Genomic DNA, 19,379 nt, shown 5'->3' with positions numbered 1-19,379 from the left:
ATGCTCTTAAATTATGATGATGATGATGAGCCCGCGGCAGTACAGCAACATCATTATAAAAATTAATACACCTAAACTATAATAAACACATACAATTTATTTATTACTGTTAAGGATTGTAGTCTTAAAATAATTTCGCCTGGCAACATTATCGTTCAAACTTAAAAAAAAAAAATATACTTCCTCCCCTTCTCGTATCGCGAATGTAACATGTCGGGCGCATCTCGCTGCGCTAATTATTATTTTCGAATATTATCGTCTCGGTTCATCTAAAAGATTCAATTTTGTCTGTAAACTGTGTGTACTCATTGTGGAAGGCTAATCAGTTGAAGAAGCACTGCTCCTGCTCCGTTTCGGTGTCCACGCTGGTCCAGGTAACTTGGATTCGAGGTAAGTCTAGACGAGCCGAAGGTCTGAGAAGCCTGCGCCAGCCTCCACCGAGAGCTGCACCGTCATCTACAGCTCAGCAAGGTGAGTGCTTTTGGACAACATTTTCCGCCCACCAAAATACAACGTATTTTCCACAAGTTTGTACTGTTATTGTCAACTGAGGATAAAATAGAATCGATATGGCTCAGGGTTTACTTTCCTATTACTATTTTTTTTTACTTTAATTTAAATCTACGATAAAATTAATACTTATGACTATAAGATAGTGAATTAACACTAGTTTTGCAAAGGTAAGGGACACAGTTTAACTATCGGACGTTTAAGTTCGCCTGATTCTGTCCGAACTGTGACAACACGACAAATCCCGTCACTTCCTGGATGGAGTTGTACCACCCGGCCAATTTTCCACTTCATGGGGCTACATTGCTCATTAACAATGAGCACGAGCGTCCCGACGACAATGTTTTTCTGACCATCGAACCATTTGTGGCGCTGTTGCAATGTGTGCAGATATTCGAGGTGCCACTTGCGCCAGAAATCTTGATGGATCTTTTGTAATAATTTCCATCTCTGAAGTGGACCTAATTTCGCATCTACCATGTTGCTTTCAGGCAATATGGTGAGCGGCTCCAAAGTAAGGAAATGTCCGGGGGTCAAAACTGACAGGTCGTTTGGGTCCGAGCTGACAGGGGACAAAGGCCGCGAGTTCAGCATCGCCTCAATTTGGGTCAAAATGGTATAGAATTCCTCAAATGTAAGGCGCTGAGAGCCCACGACGCGAGCGAGATGTGTCTTTACTGACTTTACACCAGCCTCGGCTAACCCCGAGAAATGTGGGCTGCCGGGCGGGTTAAAAACGAAATTTATTTGTTCTGCACGTGAAGCCTTGGCCATGAATTCTTGGAGCATATTGGATGCGCCAATAAAGTTTCTACCCTGATCCGAGATCAGCCTAGAGCACCGGCCGCGGCGCGAAATGAAACGGCGCAGAGCTGCGAGATATGCCTCTGTGGTGAGCTCTGAGGCCAGCTCAAGATGTACTGCTTTGGTGGCAGTGCATACGAAAACGCAAATATACGATTTAAATGTGCGTAGACCACGGCCCCGGGCCAAACAAGTATCAAAGGGACCAGCGTAATCTACTGCCGCTGACGAAAATGGTTTAATTTGATTAATTCGAAACGATGGTAAGTTGCCCATTATTGGAGGAGATGCCACTTTAGGTCGAGCGCGAAAACATTTCATACAAGATGAAATAACCGAATTTATAGCCCTTCTTGCCGATAGAACCCAAAATTCTTGGGCTAATAAATTTTGCAACGTTTGCAAGCCAGGGTGCATAAACCGGTGATGGTAATCCTCAATGATCAGCGTAGTCAACCTATGATCACGAGGCAATAATAGTGGATGTTTCACATCGAACGACAGGTCTCCTTTAGAAAGGCGACCGCCCACCCTTAACATTCCACGCTCATCCACAAACGGCGCCAATTTCCGCATGGGCTTCGATAGAGAGTGGGTTGACTTATCTGTCAACAAGCACCGCAATTCTGGAGCGAAAGCTCGCTCCTGGACATGTTTCACGAGAAAATGAAGAACTTTCGTAATTTCTTCAGACGACAGGTTCGGATCTGTAATTTTCGACGATGATTTTTGCAAGTTATGCATGAACCGAAAACAATAAGCGAATATACGCAATATGCGTTGTAAAGACGAGAATCTACTCAAGATGTTGTCAATCAACGATATATTAGAGTCTGTGAACAAACTATAGATTTTTTGCTCGTTCGAAGCGGCTTGATCAGAAAGGATCTCAGATTGCGGCCAAGATTCTTGAGGATTAGACAGCCACGTAGGCCCCGCCCACCATAGCGTATTCTGGATTAAATCAGCAGGCAACAAACCGCGGGAGCCGCAATCCGCTGGATTATCCGAACCAGACACGTGGTGCCAATTTTCAGGGGGGACGTTCTCTTGTATGTGCGCAACCCTATTAGCCACAAAAGTTTTCCACTTTGATGGACACGAATGAATCCAAGTCAGCGCGACAGTAGAATCTGACCAAGCGTGGATATCGTCAAAAGTGTGAAAATCTTTTAAAGCTTCTGTAAACGAGACAATCAAATCCGACAACAAGACAGCAGCTAACAGCTCACATCTCGGGATAGAACATTTACGAAGTGGGGCCACTTTCGTTTTAGCGCAACAAAGACGCACGACAACGGATCCGTCATTTTGAACGACACGACAATAAATGACAGCACAGTAACCCTTCTCCGAGGCGTCACAGTACCCGTGGAGCTGTAACGATACGAAAGATACAACCATTCTACGGGGAATGGACAACGAGCTCATTTCCGCCAATTGCGATTTGAATTTACGCCATTCTTGAGCGATAGCGATAGGAACCTCGCTGTCCCAATCGACACCAGAAACCCATAGAAGTTGTATTAAATATTTTGCGAAAAATACGACAGGCGACAATAGACCCAGAGGATCAAAAATACGAGCGATGTCCGAGAGGATCGATCGCTTCGTACAACGACAATCATTCAAGGAGGTCTTGAATGTGAAAGTATCTTCCTTGGGAAGCCACGACAAACCGAGAATTTTTAACGATAAATCATGGACGTTTTCGAAATTGTGAAGTTGATCTGAGTACAGCTCTGAACCAGGCAAACTTCCTAGAAACTCAGGGCTGTTAGAGGTCCATTTGCGCAGATGAAGCTGAGCAGACGATAATATTTCCACCAACTGTTGTCGTAACACTAACGCATCCTCGACAGAGTCTGCACCTGACACAACGTCGTCGACATACGCATCCCTAGCCAACACTGCAGCACCTTGAGGAGCACGAGACGAAAACTCCTTTGCTAACTTCGATATGCACCAGAGCGCCTGATATGGAGCACAGGACACACCATAGGTCACTGTGAGCAAACGATAATCTTTCACGGGATCATCAGGTGACGGGCGCCACAAAATGCGCTGATAGTCGCAGTCCTGTAAATCGACAAGGAACTGCCGGTACATTTGTTTGATGTCACCGGTGAACACTACTGCATGCCATCGAAAACGAGCCAACAAGTCAAATATGTTATTTTGCAATTTAGGGCCGGCAAGCAGTGTATCGTTCAAGGACTTTCCTGAAGAATCCTGGGCGCTAGCGTCAAAAACACAGCGAAGAGGAGTAGTGGAGGAGTCAGGGCGCAAAATTCCGTGGTGGGGTATGTAATAAAACTGACCTTCAGACGACAAGGGAGGATCAACTTCCACCATGTGACCACAACTAAGGTAGTCATCCATGAAATTGACATAAGCTGTCCGAAACTGAGGATTCAATTTGAATTTCCTCTCTAAATTTAAGAGACGCTTGAGAGCTATCTCACGAGAATTTGAAAACCTGGGTTTATCCTGAGGGTCGACATAAGTTAATGGTACTACCATCCTACCCTCGGGAGTGCGACAATATGAAGTTTCCATTTGGTTTTCACACGACATTTCTGATTTCGACAAAACGATATTTTTGGGAGGATCTACACTTTCCAGTTCCCAGAAGCGCTTGATATTATTGTCTAATGATAGACTCGACACGAGATAGCACCTCTGAGTATCACCTTCTGAACCTTTATGACAACGAGAACGAGAAGTGTTAACGTTTATAGGGCACTCACCCATTACCAACCAGCCGAAAACAGTGCGGACAGCTATGGGCTCATCTGCGTTGCCCTTGACAACGCCAGATTGTAGTGCAGCAGCGAAAAGGTTGACGTTAACCAACATGTCTATAGGTCCAGATTTGTGGAAAGACGGATCAGCAAGATCTAAATCTTTCAGATGCCTCCAAGAAGACACATTCAGTGGTTCTGGTGGCATATCATGGCAGATCTTGGGAAGCACGAACGCTTCAAACGAAAATTTGCATGAGGAGTCCCCATTCGAAGGAACTATCTCACAATCGACAATTCCAAAAGTGTCCGTCGATGACAGACCAACACCGTTCACCGTTGGTGAATTATTTCTAATTGGTATTCCAAGTTTTTGAGCGCACTTCAATGTTACAAAGTTACAAGCCGAGGCATTGTCCATCAGCATTCGAATTGGTACAAAATTATTAAATTTATTTTTTATCATCACGATAGCTGTCGAGAATAAACTTGGTGCGTTTGCATTATGCACAGCCAATGCCACTTGGGTCGGCGGAGCTGTTGGTTCCAACTCCTTACCCTTATCGAAATGCAATAATGTGTGGTGTCTGCACTTGCAGATGGCACAAGTCACCGATGATTTACAATTTTTAACCGAGTGTGATTGCCTACAACAAAGTATGCAAAGTCTCCTCTCCTTAACCTGAGCAAACCTTTCCAATGGCTGCAGTTCCAAAAATTTTGTACAGTTATCCAATTTGTGTCCCGGTGCGGAACACATAGCACAGTTGCTCACTGGCGGCACAAGGAAAGCAGGCTTAGCCTTATTCGACACTGGCTTACTATACATTGGTTTACTAGATAATGTTAACGACTTACCAACGCTGTTCTCTAATGCCTGGCTCCGCTTTTCAATAAACGAAATTAATTCCTCATAACTGGGAATTTCTGTGTTTGATTCAAGTTGCAACTCAAAAGCTTCCTTACTACTAACATCTAATTTTGACCAAAGTGCATGGAATAACATAAAGTTCCTGTCAGGCAATTGATACTTTGATAAAATTTCTAAGTTTTCCTTAAAGGTTCGACAAACTCTAACTAATTCCGATGCAGTCTTGGACTTCGCCGCCTCACAATTTAATATTTTTTCATAAAATATACTGGCAATCACCCTTTTTTTCTTAAAATGTAATTTTAGTGTGTTATAGGCCATTAAATAATTTTCATCACATAATGGGTAATTTTTAATTAAGTCGAAAGCATGGCCGGTAACACTCGACAACAAATAGTGCAGTTTTTCTACTGCCGGGATATTTTTACTGTGAATCAGCGAGTCAAAGATCTGGATGAACGACACCCAATTCTCAATTTTCGAATCGAAAGGAACTATATTAATTTTAGGTAATTTAACACTCGAACTTGAACCGCAACTGTCACTTTTATTTAACACTTCAGGTTTTATTTCTGCTAAACGTATTTTTATGGATTTTACCATTTGTTCGAACTGTGATGATATTTCTAATTCACTTGACCTATCACCAGCTGGAATCGCCGAAAGCAATTCAATTTGAAAGGCATGAAATTCACTTTCAAGTTTAATTACATCTTTTAAACAATAACCTTGCAGATCGGAACTCTTTATATACTCCATCCGCACGAACGCATAATCCCGACCTACACGGCTCTTGTCGAAACTTTCGGACGAATCCCCACCAAGTGTCATGTTTATTTTGTAAAAATATGTATATTGAATCACTAAAACAACAACAAAACTATTTGATTCGATAACACTGATATGATAGGTTATGTTATGATTTTCAATTGACACTTGTCAAAAATGACAGCTAAAAGTTGCGTTCAGAAACGTAATAAATTCGACACACAATTTTAGTCTATGAACTAAACGCTCGATAGTTTAACTAACGGAAAAACGCCCAAGCCAAGTGTTTCAATCTTACCCTCCAATGTTTTTATGATTTTACAATGAACAATTTATTGACGAAAATTGATATTTAAAGCGAAAATAACCACGGTCACCTTACAAGTTATCCGGATCGTGGTTATTTTCGCTTTAAATATCAATTTTCGTCAATAAATTGTTCATTGTAAAATCATAAAAACATTGGAGGGTAAGATTGAAACACTTGGCTTGGGCGTTTTTCCGTTAGTTAAACTATCGAGCGTTTAGTTCATAGACTAAAATTGTGTGTCGAATTTATTACGTTTCTGAACGCAACTTTTAGCTGTCATTTTTGACAAGTGTCAATTGAAAATCATAACATAACCTATCATATCAGTGTTATCGAATCAAATAGTTTTGTTGTTGTTTTAGTGATTCAATATACATATTTTTACAAAATAAACATGACACTTGGTGGGGATTCGTCCGAAAGTTTCGACAAGAGCCGTGTAGGTCGGGATTATGCGTTCGTGCGGATGGAGTATATAAAGAGTTCCGATCTGCAAGGTTATTGTTCACAAGATGTAATTAAACTTGAAAGTGAATTTCATGCCTTTCAAATTGAATTGCTTTCGGCGATTCCAGCTGGTGATAGGTCAAGTGAATTAGAAATATCATCACAGTTCGAACAAATGGTAAAATCCATAAAAATACGTTTAGCAGAAATAAAACCTGAAGTGTTAAATAAAAGTGACAGTTGCGGTTCAAGTTCGAGTGTTAAATTACCTAAAATTAATATAGTTCCTTTCGATTCGAAAATTGAGAATTGGGTGTCGTTCATCCAGATCTTTGACTCGCTGATTCACAGTAAAAATATCCCGGCAGTAGAAAAACTGCACTATTTGTTGTCGAGTGTTACCGGCCATGCTTTCGACTTAATTAAAAATTACCCATTATGTGATGAAAATTATTTAATGGCCTATAACACACTAAAATTACATTTTGAGAAAAAAAGGGTGATTGCCAGTATATTTTATGAAAAAATATTAAATTGTGAGGCGGCGAAGTCCAAGACTGCATCGGAATTAGTTAGAGTTTGTCGAACCTTTAAGGAAAACTTAGAAATTTTATCAAAGTATCAATTGCCTGACAGGAACTTTATGTTATTCCATGCACTTTGGTCAAAATTAGATGTTAGTAGTAAGGAAGCTTTTGAGTTGCAACTTGAATCAAACACAGAAATTCCCAGTTATGAGGAATTAATTTCGTTTATTGAAAAGCGGAGCCAGGCATTAGAGAACAGCGTTGGTAAGTCGTTAACATTATCTAGTAAACCAGTGTATAGTAAGCCAGTGTCGAATAAGGCTAAGCCTGCTCTCCTTGTGCCGCCAGTGAGCAACTGTGCTATGTGTTCCGCACCGGGACACAAATTGGATAACTGTACTAAATTTTTGGAACTGCAGCCATTGGAAAGGTTTGCTCAGGTTAAGGAGAGGAGACTTTGCATACTTTGTTGTAGGCCATCACACTCGGTTAAAAATTGTAAATCATCGGTGACTTGTGGCATCTGCAAGCGCAGACACCACACATTATTGCATTTCGAAAAGGATAAGGAGTTGGAACCAACAGCTCAGCCGACCCAAGTGGCATTGGCTGTGCATAATGCAAACGCACCAAGTTTATCCTCGACAGCTATCGTGCTGATAAAAAATAAATTTAATAATTTTGTACCAATTCGAATGCTGATGGACAATGCCTCGGCTTGTAACTTTGTAACATTAAAGTGCGCTCAAAAACTTGGAATACCAATTAGAAATAATTCACCAACGGTGAACGGTGTTGGTCTGTCATCGACTGACACTTTTGGAATTGTCGATTGTGAGATAGTTCCTTCGAATGGGGACTCCTCATGCAAATTTTCGTTTGAAGCGTTCGTGCTTCCCAAGATCTGCCATGATATGCCACCAGAACCACTGAATGTGTCTTCTTGGAGGCATCTGAAGGATTTAGATCTTGCTGATCCGTCTTTCCACAAATCTGGACCTATAGACATGTTGGTTAACGTCAACCTTTTCGCTGCTGCACTACAATCTGGCGTTGTCAAGGGCAACGCAGATGAGCCCATAGCTGTCCGCACTGTTTTCGGCTGGTTGGTGATGGGTGAGTGCCCTATAAACGTTAACACTTCTCGTTCTCGTTGTCATAAAGGTTCAGAAGGTGATACTCAGAGGTGCTATCTCGTGTCGAGTCTATCATTAGACAATAATATCAAGCGCTTCTGGGAACTGGAAAGTGTAGATCCTCCCAAAAATATCGTTTTGTCGAAATCAGAAATGTCGTGTGAAAACCAAATGGAAACTTCATATTGTCGCACTCCCGAGGGTAGGATGGTAGTACCATTAACTTATGTCGACCCTCAGGATAAACCCAGGTTTTCAAATTCTCGTGAGATAGCTCTCAAGCGTCTCTTAAATTTAGAGAGGAAATTCAAATTGAATCCTCAGTTTCGGACAGCTTATGTCAATTTCATGGATGACTACCTTAGTTGTGGTCACATGGTGGAAGTTGATCCTCCCTTGTCGTCTGAAGGTCAGTTTTATTACATACCCCACCACGGAATTTTGCGCCCTGACTCCTCCACTACTCCTCTTCGCTGTGTTTTTGACGCTAGCGCCCAGGATTCTTCAGGAAAGTCCTTGAACGATACACTGCTTGCCGGCCCTAAATTGCAAAATAACATATTTGACTTGTTGGCTCGTTTTCGATGGCATGCAGTAGTGTTCACCGGTGACATCAAACAAATGTACCGGCAGTTCCTTGTCGATTTACAGGACTGCGACTATCAGCGCATTTTGTGGCGCCCGTCACCTGATGATCCCGTGAAAGATTATCGTTTGCTCACAGTGACCTATGGTGTGTCCTGTGCTCCATATCAGGCGCTCTGGTGCATATCGAAGTTAGCAAAGGAGTTTTCGTCTCGTGCTCCTCAAGGTGCTGCAGTGTTGGCTAGGGATGCGTATGTCGACGACGTTGTGTCAGGTGCAGACTCTGTCGAGGATGCGTTAGTGTTACGACAACAGTTGGTGGAAATATTATCGTCTGCTCAGCTTCATCTGCGCAAATGGACCTCTAACAGCCCTGAATTTCTAGGAAGTTTGCCTGGTTCAGAGCTGTACTCAGATCAACTTCACAATTTCGAAAACGTCCATGATTTATCGTTAAAAATTCTCGGTTTGTCGTGGCTTCCCAAGGAAGATACTTTCACATTCAAGACCTCCTTGAATGATTGTCGTTGTACGAAGCGATCGATCCTCTCGGACATCGCTCGTATTTTTGATCCTCTGGGTCTATTGTCGCCTGTCGTATTTTTCGCAAAACATTTAATACAACTTCTATGGGTTTCTGGTGTCGATTGGGACAGCGAGGTTCCTATCGCTATCGCTCAAGAATGGCGTAAATTCAAATCGCAATTGGCGGAAATGAGCTCGTTGTCCATTCCCCGTAGAATGGTTGTATCTTTCGTATCGTTACAGCTCCACGGGTACTGTGACGCCTCGGAGAAGGGTTACTGTGCTGTCATTTATTGTCGTGTCGTTCAAAATGACGGATCCGTTGTCGTGCGTCTTTGTTGCGCTAAAACGAAAGTGGCCCCACTTCGTAAATGTTCTATCCCGAGATGTGAGCTGTTAGCTGCTGTCTTGTTGTCGGATTTGATTGTCTCGTTTACAGAAGCTCTAAAAGATTTTCACACTTTTGACGATATCCACGCTTGGTCAGATTCTACTGTCGCGCTGACTTGGATTCATTCGTGTCCATCAAAGTGGAAAACTTTTGTGGCTAATAGGGTTGCGCACATACAAGAGAACGTCCCCCCTGAAAATTGGCACCACGTGTCTGGTTCGGATAATCCAGCGGATTGCGGCTCCCGCGGTTTGTTGCCTGCTGATTTAATCCAGAATACGCTATGGTGGGCGGGGCCTACGTGGCTGTCTAATCCTCAAGAATCTTGGCCGCAATCTGAGATCCTTTCTGATCAAGCCGCTTCGAACGAGCAAAAAATCTATAGTTTGTTCACAGACTCTAATATATCGTTGATTGACAACATCTTGAGTAGATTCTCGTCTTTACAACGCATATTGCGTATATTCGCTTATTGTTTTCGGTTCATGCATAACTTGCAAAAATCATCGTCGAAAATTACAGATCCGAACCTGTCGTCTGAAGAAATTACGAAAGTTCTTCACTTTCTCGTGAAACATGTCCAGGAGCGAGCTTTCGCTTCAGAATTGCGGTGCTTGTTGACAGATAAGTCACCCCACTCTCTATCGAAGCCCATGCGGAAATTGGCGCCGTTTGTGGATGAGCGTGGAATGCTAAGGGTGGGCGGTCGCCTTTCTAAAGGAGACCTGTCGTTCGATGTGAAACATCCACTATTATTGCCTCGTGATCACAGGTTGACTACGTTGATCATTGAGGATTACCATCACCGGTTTATGCACCCTGGATTGCAAACATTGCAAAATTTATTAGCCCAAGAATTCTGGGTTCTATCGGCAAGAAGGGCTATAAACTCGGTTATTTCATCTTGTATGAAGTGCTTTCGCGCTCGGCCTAAAGTGGCATCTCCTCCAATAATGGGCAACTTACCATCGTTTCGAATTAATCAAATTAAACCATTTTCGTCAGCGGCAGTAGATTACGCTGGTCCCTTTGATACTTGTTTGGCCCGGGGCCGTGGTCTACGCACATTTAAATCGTATATTTGCGTTTTCGTATGCACTGCCACCAAAGCAGTACATCTTGAGCTGGCCTCAGAGCTCACCACAGAGGCATATCTCGCAGCTCTGCGCCGTTTCATTTCGCGCCGCGGTCGGTGCTCTAGGCTGATCTCGGATCAGGGTAGAAACTTTATTGGCGCATCCAATATGCTCCAAGAATTCATGGCCAAGGCTTCACGTGCAGAACAAATAAATTTCGTTTTTAACCCGCCCGGCAGCCCACATTTCTCGGGGTTAGCCGAGGCTGGTGTAAAGTCAGTAAAGACACATCTCGCTCGCGTCGTGAGCTCTCAGCGCCTTACATTTGAGGAATTCTATACCATTTTGACCCAAATTGAGGCGATGCTGAACTCACGGCCTTTGTCCCCTGTCAGCTCGGACCCAAACGACCTGTCAGTTTTGACCCCCGGACATTTCCTTACTTTGGAGCCGCTCACCATATTGCCTGAAAGCAACATGGTAGATGCGAAATTAGGTCCACTTCAGAGATGGAAATTATTACAAAAGATCCATCAAGCTTTCTGGCGCAAGTGGCACCTCGAATATTTGCACACATTGCAGCAACGCCACAAATGGTTCGATGGTCAGAAAAACATTGTCGTCGGGACGCTCGTGCTCATTGTCAATGAGCAATGTAGCCCCATGAAGTGGAAAATTGGCCGGGTGGTACAACTCCATCCAGGAAGTGACGGGATTTGTCGAGTTGTCACAGTTCGCACAGAATCGGGCGAACTTAAACGTCCGATAGTTAAACTGTGTCCCTTACCTTTGCAAAACTAGTGTTAATTCACTATCATATAGTCATAAGTATTAATTTTATCGTAGATTTAGATTAAAGTAAAAAATATATAGTAATAGGAAAATAAACCCTGAGCCATATCGATTCTATTTTATCCTCAGTTGACAATAACAGTACAAACTTGTGGAAAATACGTTGTATTTTGGTGGGCGGAAAATGTTAAGGATTGTAGTCTTAAAATAATTTCGCCTGGCAACATTATCGTTCAAACTTAAAAAAAAAATATACTTCCTCCCCTTCTCGTATCGCGAATGTAACATGTCGGGCGCATCTCGCTGCGCTAATTATTATTTTCGAATATTATCGTCTCGGTTCATCTAAAAGATTCAATTTTGTCTGTAAACTGTGTGTACTCATTGTGGAAGGCTAATCAGTTGAAGAAGCACTGCTCCTGCTCCGTTTCGGTGTCCACGCTGGTCCAGGTAACTTGGATTCGAGGTAAGTCTAGACGAGCCGAAGGTCTGAGAAGCCTGCGCCAGCCTCCACCGAGAGCTGCACCGTCATCTACAGCTCAGCAAGGTGAGTGCTTTTACCAATTGACCTAGCCTGTCCTAAGTTCCACGGTATATCGTTTCGTATCTCGTCTCGTATTTCGTTTGAATACAGTCCACATAATTTTTAAATATCGAAGTAAAATAATCCCCTTAACAATTACCAATAACTTTTTTAAACTTTTCTTTATAATTCAGTAGAAGCGTTAAACGGTGCGCGTGTATAAATTTATGCACAATATGCTTCGAAAAGGGGTTATCGGCATGTAATAAATTGTGGTGGACGTGTCATAAGATTATAAATGGCGACAATTTGAGGATCGATGTTTAAAATTTATACATTCCTTAATTAGGTTCCTGCCGATACAAGATATGATATTTATGGAGGTGTGCTTTACAAAATATGCAGCCAGCGCCACCTTTAAAACTGTAGCTTCATAAATTACATATCTCGCATCTATATTACTTTATTTAAGCTTTTGAAAATACTTCACATGAATATGTTAAATTATGATATGTTTGATGTTTAAAGTAAATATAAAATGTGTGTGAAGTGTCTAATCTGTATGTTGTTAATATATACAAAGTATATTGCTTCGCAACTTGAGCAATTTATTTATTATCAATGTTATATAAAAAAAAAAAAAAAAAAAATTTTAACTGTTTATTATAAATAAAATTTACAATTTTTTTAAGGACTAACTTAACCTAATCTACATTATAATAGATTATTAGCTAAGTGAGAGGTTTTCTCATAGTTACATCATTGACATTATTATTACTATATTTTAATCTAATTTATATAATGTGTATTTATTTTAAATTAGCTTTTGACTAAATTAATCAGTTCAAGTAGTACTTTTTTAACATTAGTTTCAGCTTATGAGGCTTATCTTGTAAGTTATCTATTATATGTCTAGGAAGACTATTTAGGATGTGTGGCAAGTAACTCGACCAGACTCTTTGTCCATAATAGTTGTTACTACTTGGTATATTGAAATGTTTTTTATTTATCAGTACTCTAAGGTTATTTGGCCTATCATACCTATTCAGACTTCCCAGTTTATGTCTATATTCTAATATTATCGCTAGCTTCACTTTATCATATACATTCATTATTTTACAATGCTGAAATAACTCTTCATAATTATGTTTATATTAAAAGATACGTCACCCAGCAACGAGTAAGTGTAAATATAATATATACTAAAAGATCTTTATAATTTCAAAATAAAAAAAACAGAACATGTATTCTAATTAGTCAGTATGATCGCCTTCTCATATATTTTTCATATCATAATAACAGTGGACGTAAATACTGATAGCAATCCCCAAGTTTACAAAGTTCTTGCACTCTGATTCCAATATCGATAATGGAAGACGGACACATTTTACAGACCAAACCGAGTTTACAATCCGAAAACTGTCGAGTCACCCCGACAAATGACAATGGACGTGAAGAAGCGAAATTAAACAATATTACTGGTGACGGTTAGAAAAGAAGGAAACCATTAGGTTTGAAGTAAAAAAAGTCTCCCCTCGACGAGCATTAGGGGACTTTTAGTTCGCGTCTGTCTGTTGAATAATGTTTAAATAACATATCATGCTCGTATCCATTTTCACGTCATTGTTTCGTCATTCACATTGTTTTCATACATGCCGTGTAAATTCATTCGAAATTCAACGATTTTGGAATGTTTACGTCTCGGTCAATCGATCGGTAAACGCAACGGACAATAATAAAATATGGGGTCACTTCATATGAAAACGTCGGGCATTTGATCGATCTTATCAACGTTAACAATGACAGGATAGGACGGAGCTTCCGTCTATTTCTATCAAGCGGTGTCGAAGTGAAGTGACATCATGTCGTGTCGTAACAGTGTCTATGGCTTTTTTTACTCCTCAAAGTCATAGTTAGGAACAGGAGTTACAAAATTGCATGAATGGATTCATAAAGTGGCCATGCACTTATGCAGCTGGGTGGACATTGAATCGGTATCTAAACGTAGGTAGATACACCAATGCATCGGAAGCAGTAGAAATGCAACGAGATCGCGCAGCAATCTGCCATCTAAGGAGGGGCGCGCCCCAAACGTATCGGGTTGCTAGGATTAATTGCTGTTTACCCCAGGCCCGGGGGCAAATATTCCGAATTATATCACGCGAAATTGAGGACCGTTGTAATGCCAAATTAATAATGCCCCGCAACAGCGCAAGGTGAAATTTTGTGGCTGAATCGTGAAGCGTACTTCAGTACAGAAATCTTACGGATTTACGTCAATTTAAATTTCAAATTTGGAAACTTTGCTTTGCGACTGGCCGGAAGCATAAAATCGAAGCTCGTGTAGTTCAATTAGGGACGAAGGTATTGTTCGGCATTCAGTCATTTACACAGGGAAGCAAAAATAATAATATTGTTAATACTAACCGTCTGTAATTTTATACAGTATAACTTTTGTAATGTATATTAAAGTATTGGAGCGACGATGATACAAATTTAAATGGCAGACCGTTTCAATCTTCCAAATGCTCATAGGCAATTCGTTTCGATCATCTATATCAATATACTGACCAAGTCATTGGCCTTGGCTCGCTGAACTTCATACTTCATCAGTATCACTTACAGTTCCGGGCGATTAGTATTGGCAACAACATAAAATTTGCGTTATGATGTGTTACGTGTTATAATTAGTCGAAAAATCTCCGAAGCGTGGCGTATCGAATCATTTATGATGAGGCGAGTACAATGAAATCGAGCAGTTACAACGTTGTCCGAGCATGAATCACTGATATCCAGAAAAATTTTCAATAATGTAATTGTGAACACGAAGTGTATTTTTTTTCTCCGTTATAAATTAACCATGATTTACTTTTTTTTTTTGTAAATTCTGAGCTGTAAGAACGTGACAGCACGGTAACAGACTATAAAGAGGCAGCCACCTTAGCCAAACGCAATGAAAGCTAGCGATTATCTCGATGTGGCATTCGAGAGATGAACGTAGGATTCTCCCAATTCTCGAGTCGAGTGCTCGAGCAGCAGGAATGCAATTGGACAATGCGGCGATGTCCGCCGTGATCGATGGGATTCAATAAATTGTTGACTCGGCTCCCTATGCACCCGTATAGATAGAGCGACCTGAGGATAGCTTCACGCGTATAACTATTATATGTAATAATATGTGGCTTTCCATCAGAGAAGGGTCCTTATACTTCATGTGCAATAAGGATCATTCTATCAAAACTTCTGTTGGAATTTCAGATTAAATGCACTTGAAGCATAAGGACCCTTCAGTGATGGAAAGCCACGTATGATGTTTATTGATGAGACCGGTTGCCTATTACTGTTTTACATACAACAGGCGTTTTCTTGGCGCGTCAAAGCGGGATGTGCCAAGCTACCGCCGCGCTGCAGTGTGATAGCCTTTAGTGAATGTTTGTTGTTTTCGTGGCGCGGCTCCATTTGTTAGCCGTCCTTGCACGTCCTTTGATGAAAAAAAAAGGATTGCGAATTTACAATGCTAGACGTCTGGTGACGTCACGTTCGTGCAGCCCCGGGCCATTATCCGAGTTAATCGGTATGCAATTCAGATAATAGTGAAGGGGTACCCAATCGGTCAGTAATTACAGATTTGGGTGCCGGCAGCGAGACTGGTCCTAATCACAGTCGATACCTACACCCACGTATGGGACAAATTGGTTTCGAACGATTAGTGCTTCGGGCCGGGTGTGCCCTAGGTCCGGGATACGATTCACGCGTGATGATTGATGAACTTTGACCAGTGTTGTTACTTGTGGCTTTATTAACAATGTAATGTGCTCAGGGTGTTACAAGTGGATACAATCGCTAACCTAGCATAGGTGACAGACTTAGGGCCAGTTGCGCTGGTCAGTTTGTCAAATGTGGTTGGTACATTTGACAAACTGACCAGCGTCAGCCGGCGCGCCCCGGCGCTTTACTATAAAACTTTCCATACATAAAAATTTAGCGAACTCTTTAACGAAACGAACAGTTTGGTGGTGGTGGTGTTTAGGTCTGACGGATCTATCACAGTTACCAGCAGTAGGAAATTATAGGCTAATAATAAAATTGACATAGTATAGCGCTCTTACGATTGATATGGGGATGAGTTAACCATCAATCTAGTATGCAGCCCAGGCATCAGTCCCTGTCAATTTTCAACGCCATTGATAATTGATAGTGCAATGTGCAAGGAAAATGTCAGAGGCAAAAGAAACTCGGAGTCAGCAGGTGTTTGTCCAGCACCTGGGCGCTGTAGCGACGTCGTTCCGTTTTATAGCACACTCGATATTGACCGGGCAGAAAACTTATTGAAATATTTTCTTGAATTTAAATGAAAAATAATAACATTTATAGCTTAAGCTAAAAAGATTCCTAAGTAATTAAAATAAACACTATCAAAAAATAAGTCAAATATTTAAATGTTTTTGAAAATGGATAATGGAGGCTCAATGACGTCCAATAAATAGCCGTACATTCAAAAAACAAAACTAAAAGAACCGCAATTAAATAGAAAAAAAAAACAACTCCAACGACCTCAAGATATTGACGGCAAATCAATGTTAGAAGTTTTTTCATGGACGTCTAGCGTAATTCCAAACGCTGGTCAAACGCGAGCGTGTCGTAGCTACGAAGTTAAATTTCCACCAATAAAGCACTCCCTTAACAAATAGTTGCTACGAAACTCGATGTCACATTGCACTGGATTCATTGAACTCGCTTCGCCTGCATTCTCAAACCCAACGCGAATACAGCCTGTTTCACGTACATCATGGTCATCACTGTCCACGGTTGTTAAACCTTACACAGTTGCAAGAAGTTTTACCTAAGTATAAACTAGTTCTAGTAGTTTTCTTAAAACTGTGTCTACATTGGTACAAATAGTTTGTGTCGTCCGTCACGTAGACGGGCCAACCGATAATTGCATTAGCTCCAAACCGGCTTGTTCTTCACATGCCCTTTGACTGCACTGATTCTTACTGACGCGTCTGGCCGTGTGGGTGTGAATAGATAAGGGCACTAAAACGATATTCATGTCCTCTTCTAACCAGTTGGGAAAAAGGTAGTGTAGGTGAGACGGGGAGCCAGGTTTCGAATTTCGTGTGCAAGTAGGTGCCAACTGCCAATGTCGCGTTGTAGTCGTAATGTGAGAATCGACAAGGAACGCGCATCCAATGGCAATATACACTGAAATGCAATGAATACAGGTTGTTTTGTATGGAAATATTCCTACAGTGTCACCAGTTTATATTAGTCTTGAGAGTACGATCAAGATGCAATGTATCGTCAGGATCGTTTACAGTGTGCAAATGATTGCACAAGTCTGAGTTTACGGCGCATAACATTACTACCGCCTTACATATCCAATGTATAGGTATGTATTTGAAAACTGCTTCAAACTTGTACTTTAGTGTACGCGAATAAGGTATACAAATACAATTGAATGAGTTTTCAAATGCATATAAGGTGATTTATAATCATTTATCGACTTCTAATGTCGCTTCATTGGAGATAGAATAATTTATAGCAGATTATGCTTTGACCATTCACGTAAATTGACGACATCAACATGGAATAAATCAATGTTCAGAAGTTTCCCAAGTTTAGGTACGTTATTTATAACCACCACATAATAAACAATAAAATAAAAACGAAACAAACTTTCCCGTGGGACTAACCCAGAAACAGCGATTTTTTTTTCAAATACCTATTTCAGCCGATATCGATATGATGTCGATGTTTTTCATAGGACAACCAATATCGGTATTTTTCTATAGAAATCGAGTGCCCATTTTGACGTCCTGCGTGATTCTTAGGGATTTAATGAAGTCCTGGCTTAATTTAGTAATTTTCCTGAGGTGACATTCTAAAAACCTGGTGTGACACTGTCTGGGATTATTTTACTTATCTCATCGGAGCATGCATTAACATAATTTGTACACGTAAGGTCAGCACTGTCAGCAGGGCAAGTGCGTCTATACACAGGAAATACCTTCAAGTAAATAGCTAGTACCTTGCCTTACTTTACCTGGTACCTAGCCTTGTAGAAATACTCCTAGAGTAGTTGTATTTGCCTTGACTATCCTTCGGTACTTGTAGTTTCATACATGTGCAAGCAACGATAGATAACGCATAAATCTAGGTAACAAAGCTGGTATAGGTATCGAAAGCCAGAGTCATCCAAGGTTGTTCACATTCCACGTTCACTTAGACCAGGAATTACTCCGAACGCTGGCCCTAATATATTAGTCTAAAATCCAGTGTAAGAACTGTCTGTCAATACATAGTTGTTTTCCGTATTGCCAGGTCATGTTATACTGGTAATAAGTTGGATTACATGGTTGGAGCTTAGACTTGCGTGACCCGCTCGGGACGCGATACACGATCTCTAGGAAAATGCAGCGAGGTACCGCTAGTAAATAATAATGAGGTATTACAGTAAAAGCATTAGTGATATGCCGGGATTGAAAGTTTGTCTCGATAGTGTTTTCATTAATAACATAAACATGAAGTTCCTAAGTATCTTTAGCAAATACTTCAAAACGCCCGTCTTTGGACATAGATCTCCTGTTCATTTCTCCTTCGATAATGTCGACCCATTGCCATCTGCATCCAGAATATCCAGATCTCATCAGTTTGTAGACAGATGTTGTCCTTGCTTCTCATGAATAGTTTGCCACGGCGGCAGATTTCCAGAGTGTTCGACTCGCAAGGCGCTCCTTGCACTGTGCGCTACCCGTTTCGCTTCCCTTCCCCACTTCCCTGCATTGATTTGCTATGTCCAGTCCGTCTATTTCGATTGTTTCATTGAAGTGCAGTCCGTCTATTTCGATTCTTTCATTGATGTGCAGTCCGTCTATTTAGATTCTTTCATTGATGTGCAGTCCGTCTATTTCGATTCTTTCATAACGATTCCCATAAGCGTGGACATCTAAGTATGTCTGCATCTTAAACATTAACATACCTACTTATTTCACGTGCGTAATAGTACAGGCAGTGAGGCAGTCAGGCACCTACCCCACAGAAGGCACCGAGCATATTCCCTTTGTTCAAGTCCTAATATTATCTGAACAAAGATGAAAAGTTGCTTCAAAAGTTCAGATTCAAAACATAAACCAAGTGTTTGTTCGCGAATTATGATTATTTTAATTTTTAACAAGCAGAAACGTCTGCGATCGATGCTATTAAGCTTAGAATAAATTTAAACGTGGAAAAATTACTGTCTTGGGCGAGAATTGAACTCACGGCCTCTGGATCGATACTCGAGCGCCGACCCAGAGATCCAGATCCAGAGGCCGTGAGTTCAAGTCTCACACAAGACAGTAATTTTTCCACTTTTAAGTTTATGATTA

General features: G+C 41.1%; 2 protein-coding genes across 3 annotated transcripts in view; both read right to left on the bottom strand.

The window, feature by feature from the left end:
* Nucleotides 1-19,379, bottom strand: part of LOC134666742 (zinc finger protein jing homolog) — a 158,061-nt gene that overhangs the window by 128,605 nt on the left and 10,077 nt on the right. The window lies entirely within an intron of this gene.
* LOC134666709 (uncharacterized) lies at nucleotides 514-6,076 on the bottom strand. Of its 2 annotated transcripts, none has more exons than XM_063523947.1 (2): nucleotides 5,716-6,076; nucleotides 514-5,071 (listed from the first exon to the last, which is right to left on the bottom strand). In XM_063523947.1, exon 2 carries the CDS (start codon nucleotides 5,062-5,064, stop codon nucleotides 667-669), a length of 4,398 nt encoding a protein of 1,465 aa, XP_063380017.1. In that variant the 5' UTR covers nucleotides 5,065-5,071; nucleotides 5,716-6,076; the 3' UTR covers nucleotides 514-666. The 2 variants fall into 2 exon arrangements, with proteins under 2 accessions (XP_063380017.1, XP_063380018.1); XM_063523948.1 differs by having other exon boundaries at nucleotides 514-5,033.

Source organism: Cydia fagiglandana, chromosome 8, assembly GCF_963556715.1.
Source record: "Cydia fagiglandana chromosome 8, ilCydFagi1.1, whole genome shotgun sequence".
Taxonomy (NCBI): domain Eukaryota; kingdom Metazoa; phylum Arthropoda; class Insecta; order Lepidoptera; family Tortricidae; genus Cydia; species Cydia fagiglandana.
The sequence above is the reverse complement of the archived record's forward strand: the minus strand, read 5'-3'. Positions and strand labels throughout refer to the sequence as shown.

Bases quoted from the DNA above. Each gene is read 5' to 3' on its own strand.
- LOC134666709 (XM_063523947.1), bottom strand. From the start codon at position 5,064: ATGTTATTCCATGCACTTTGGTCAAAATTAGATGTTAGTAGTAAGGAA.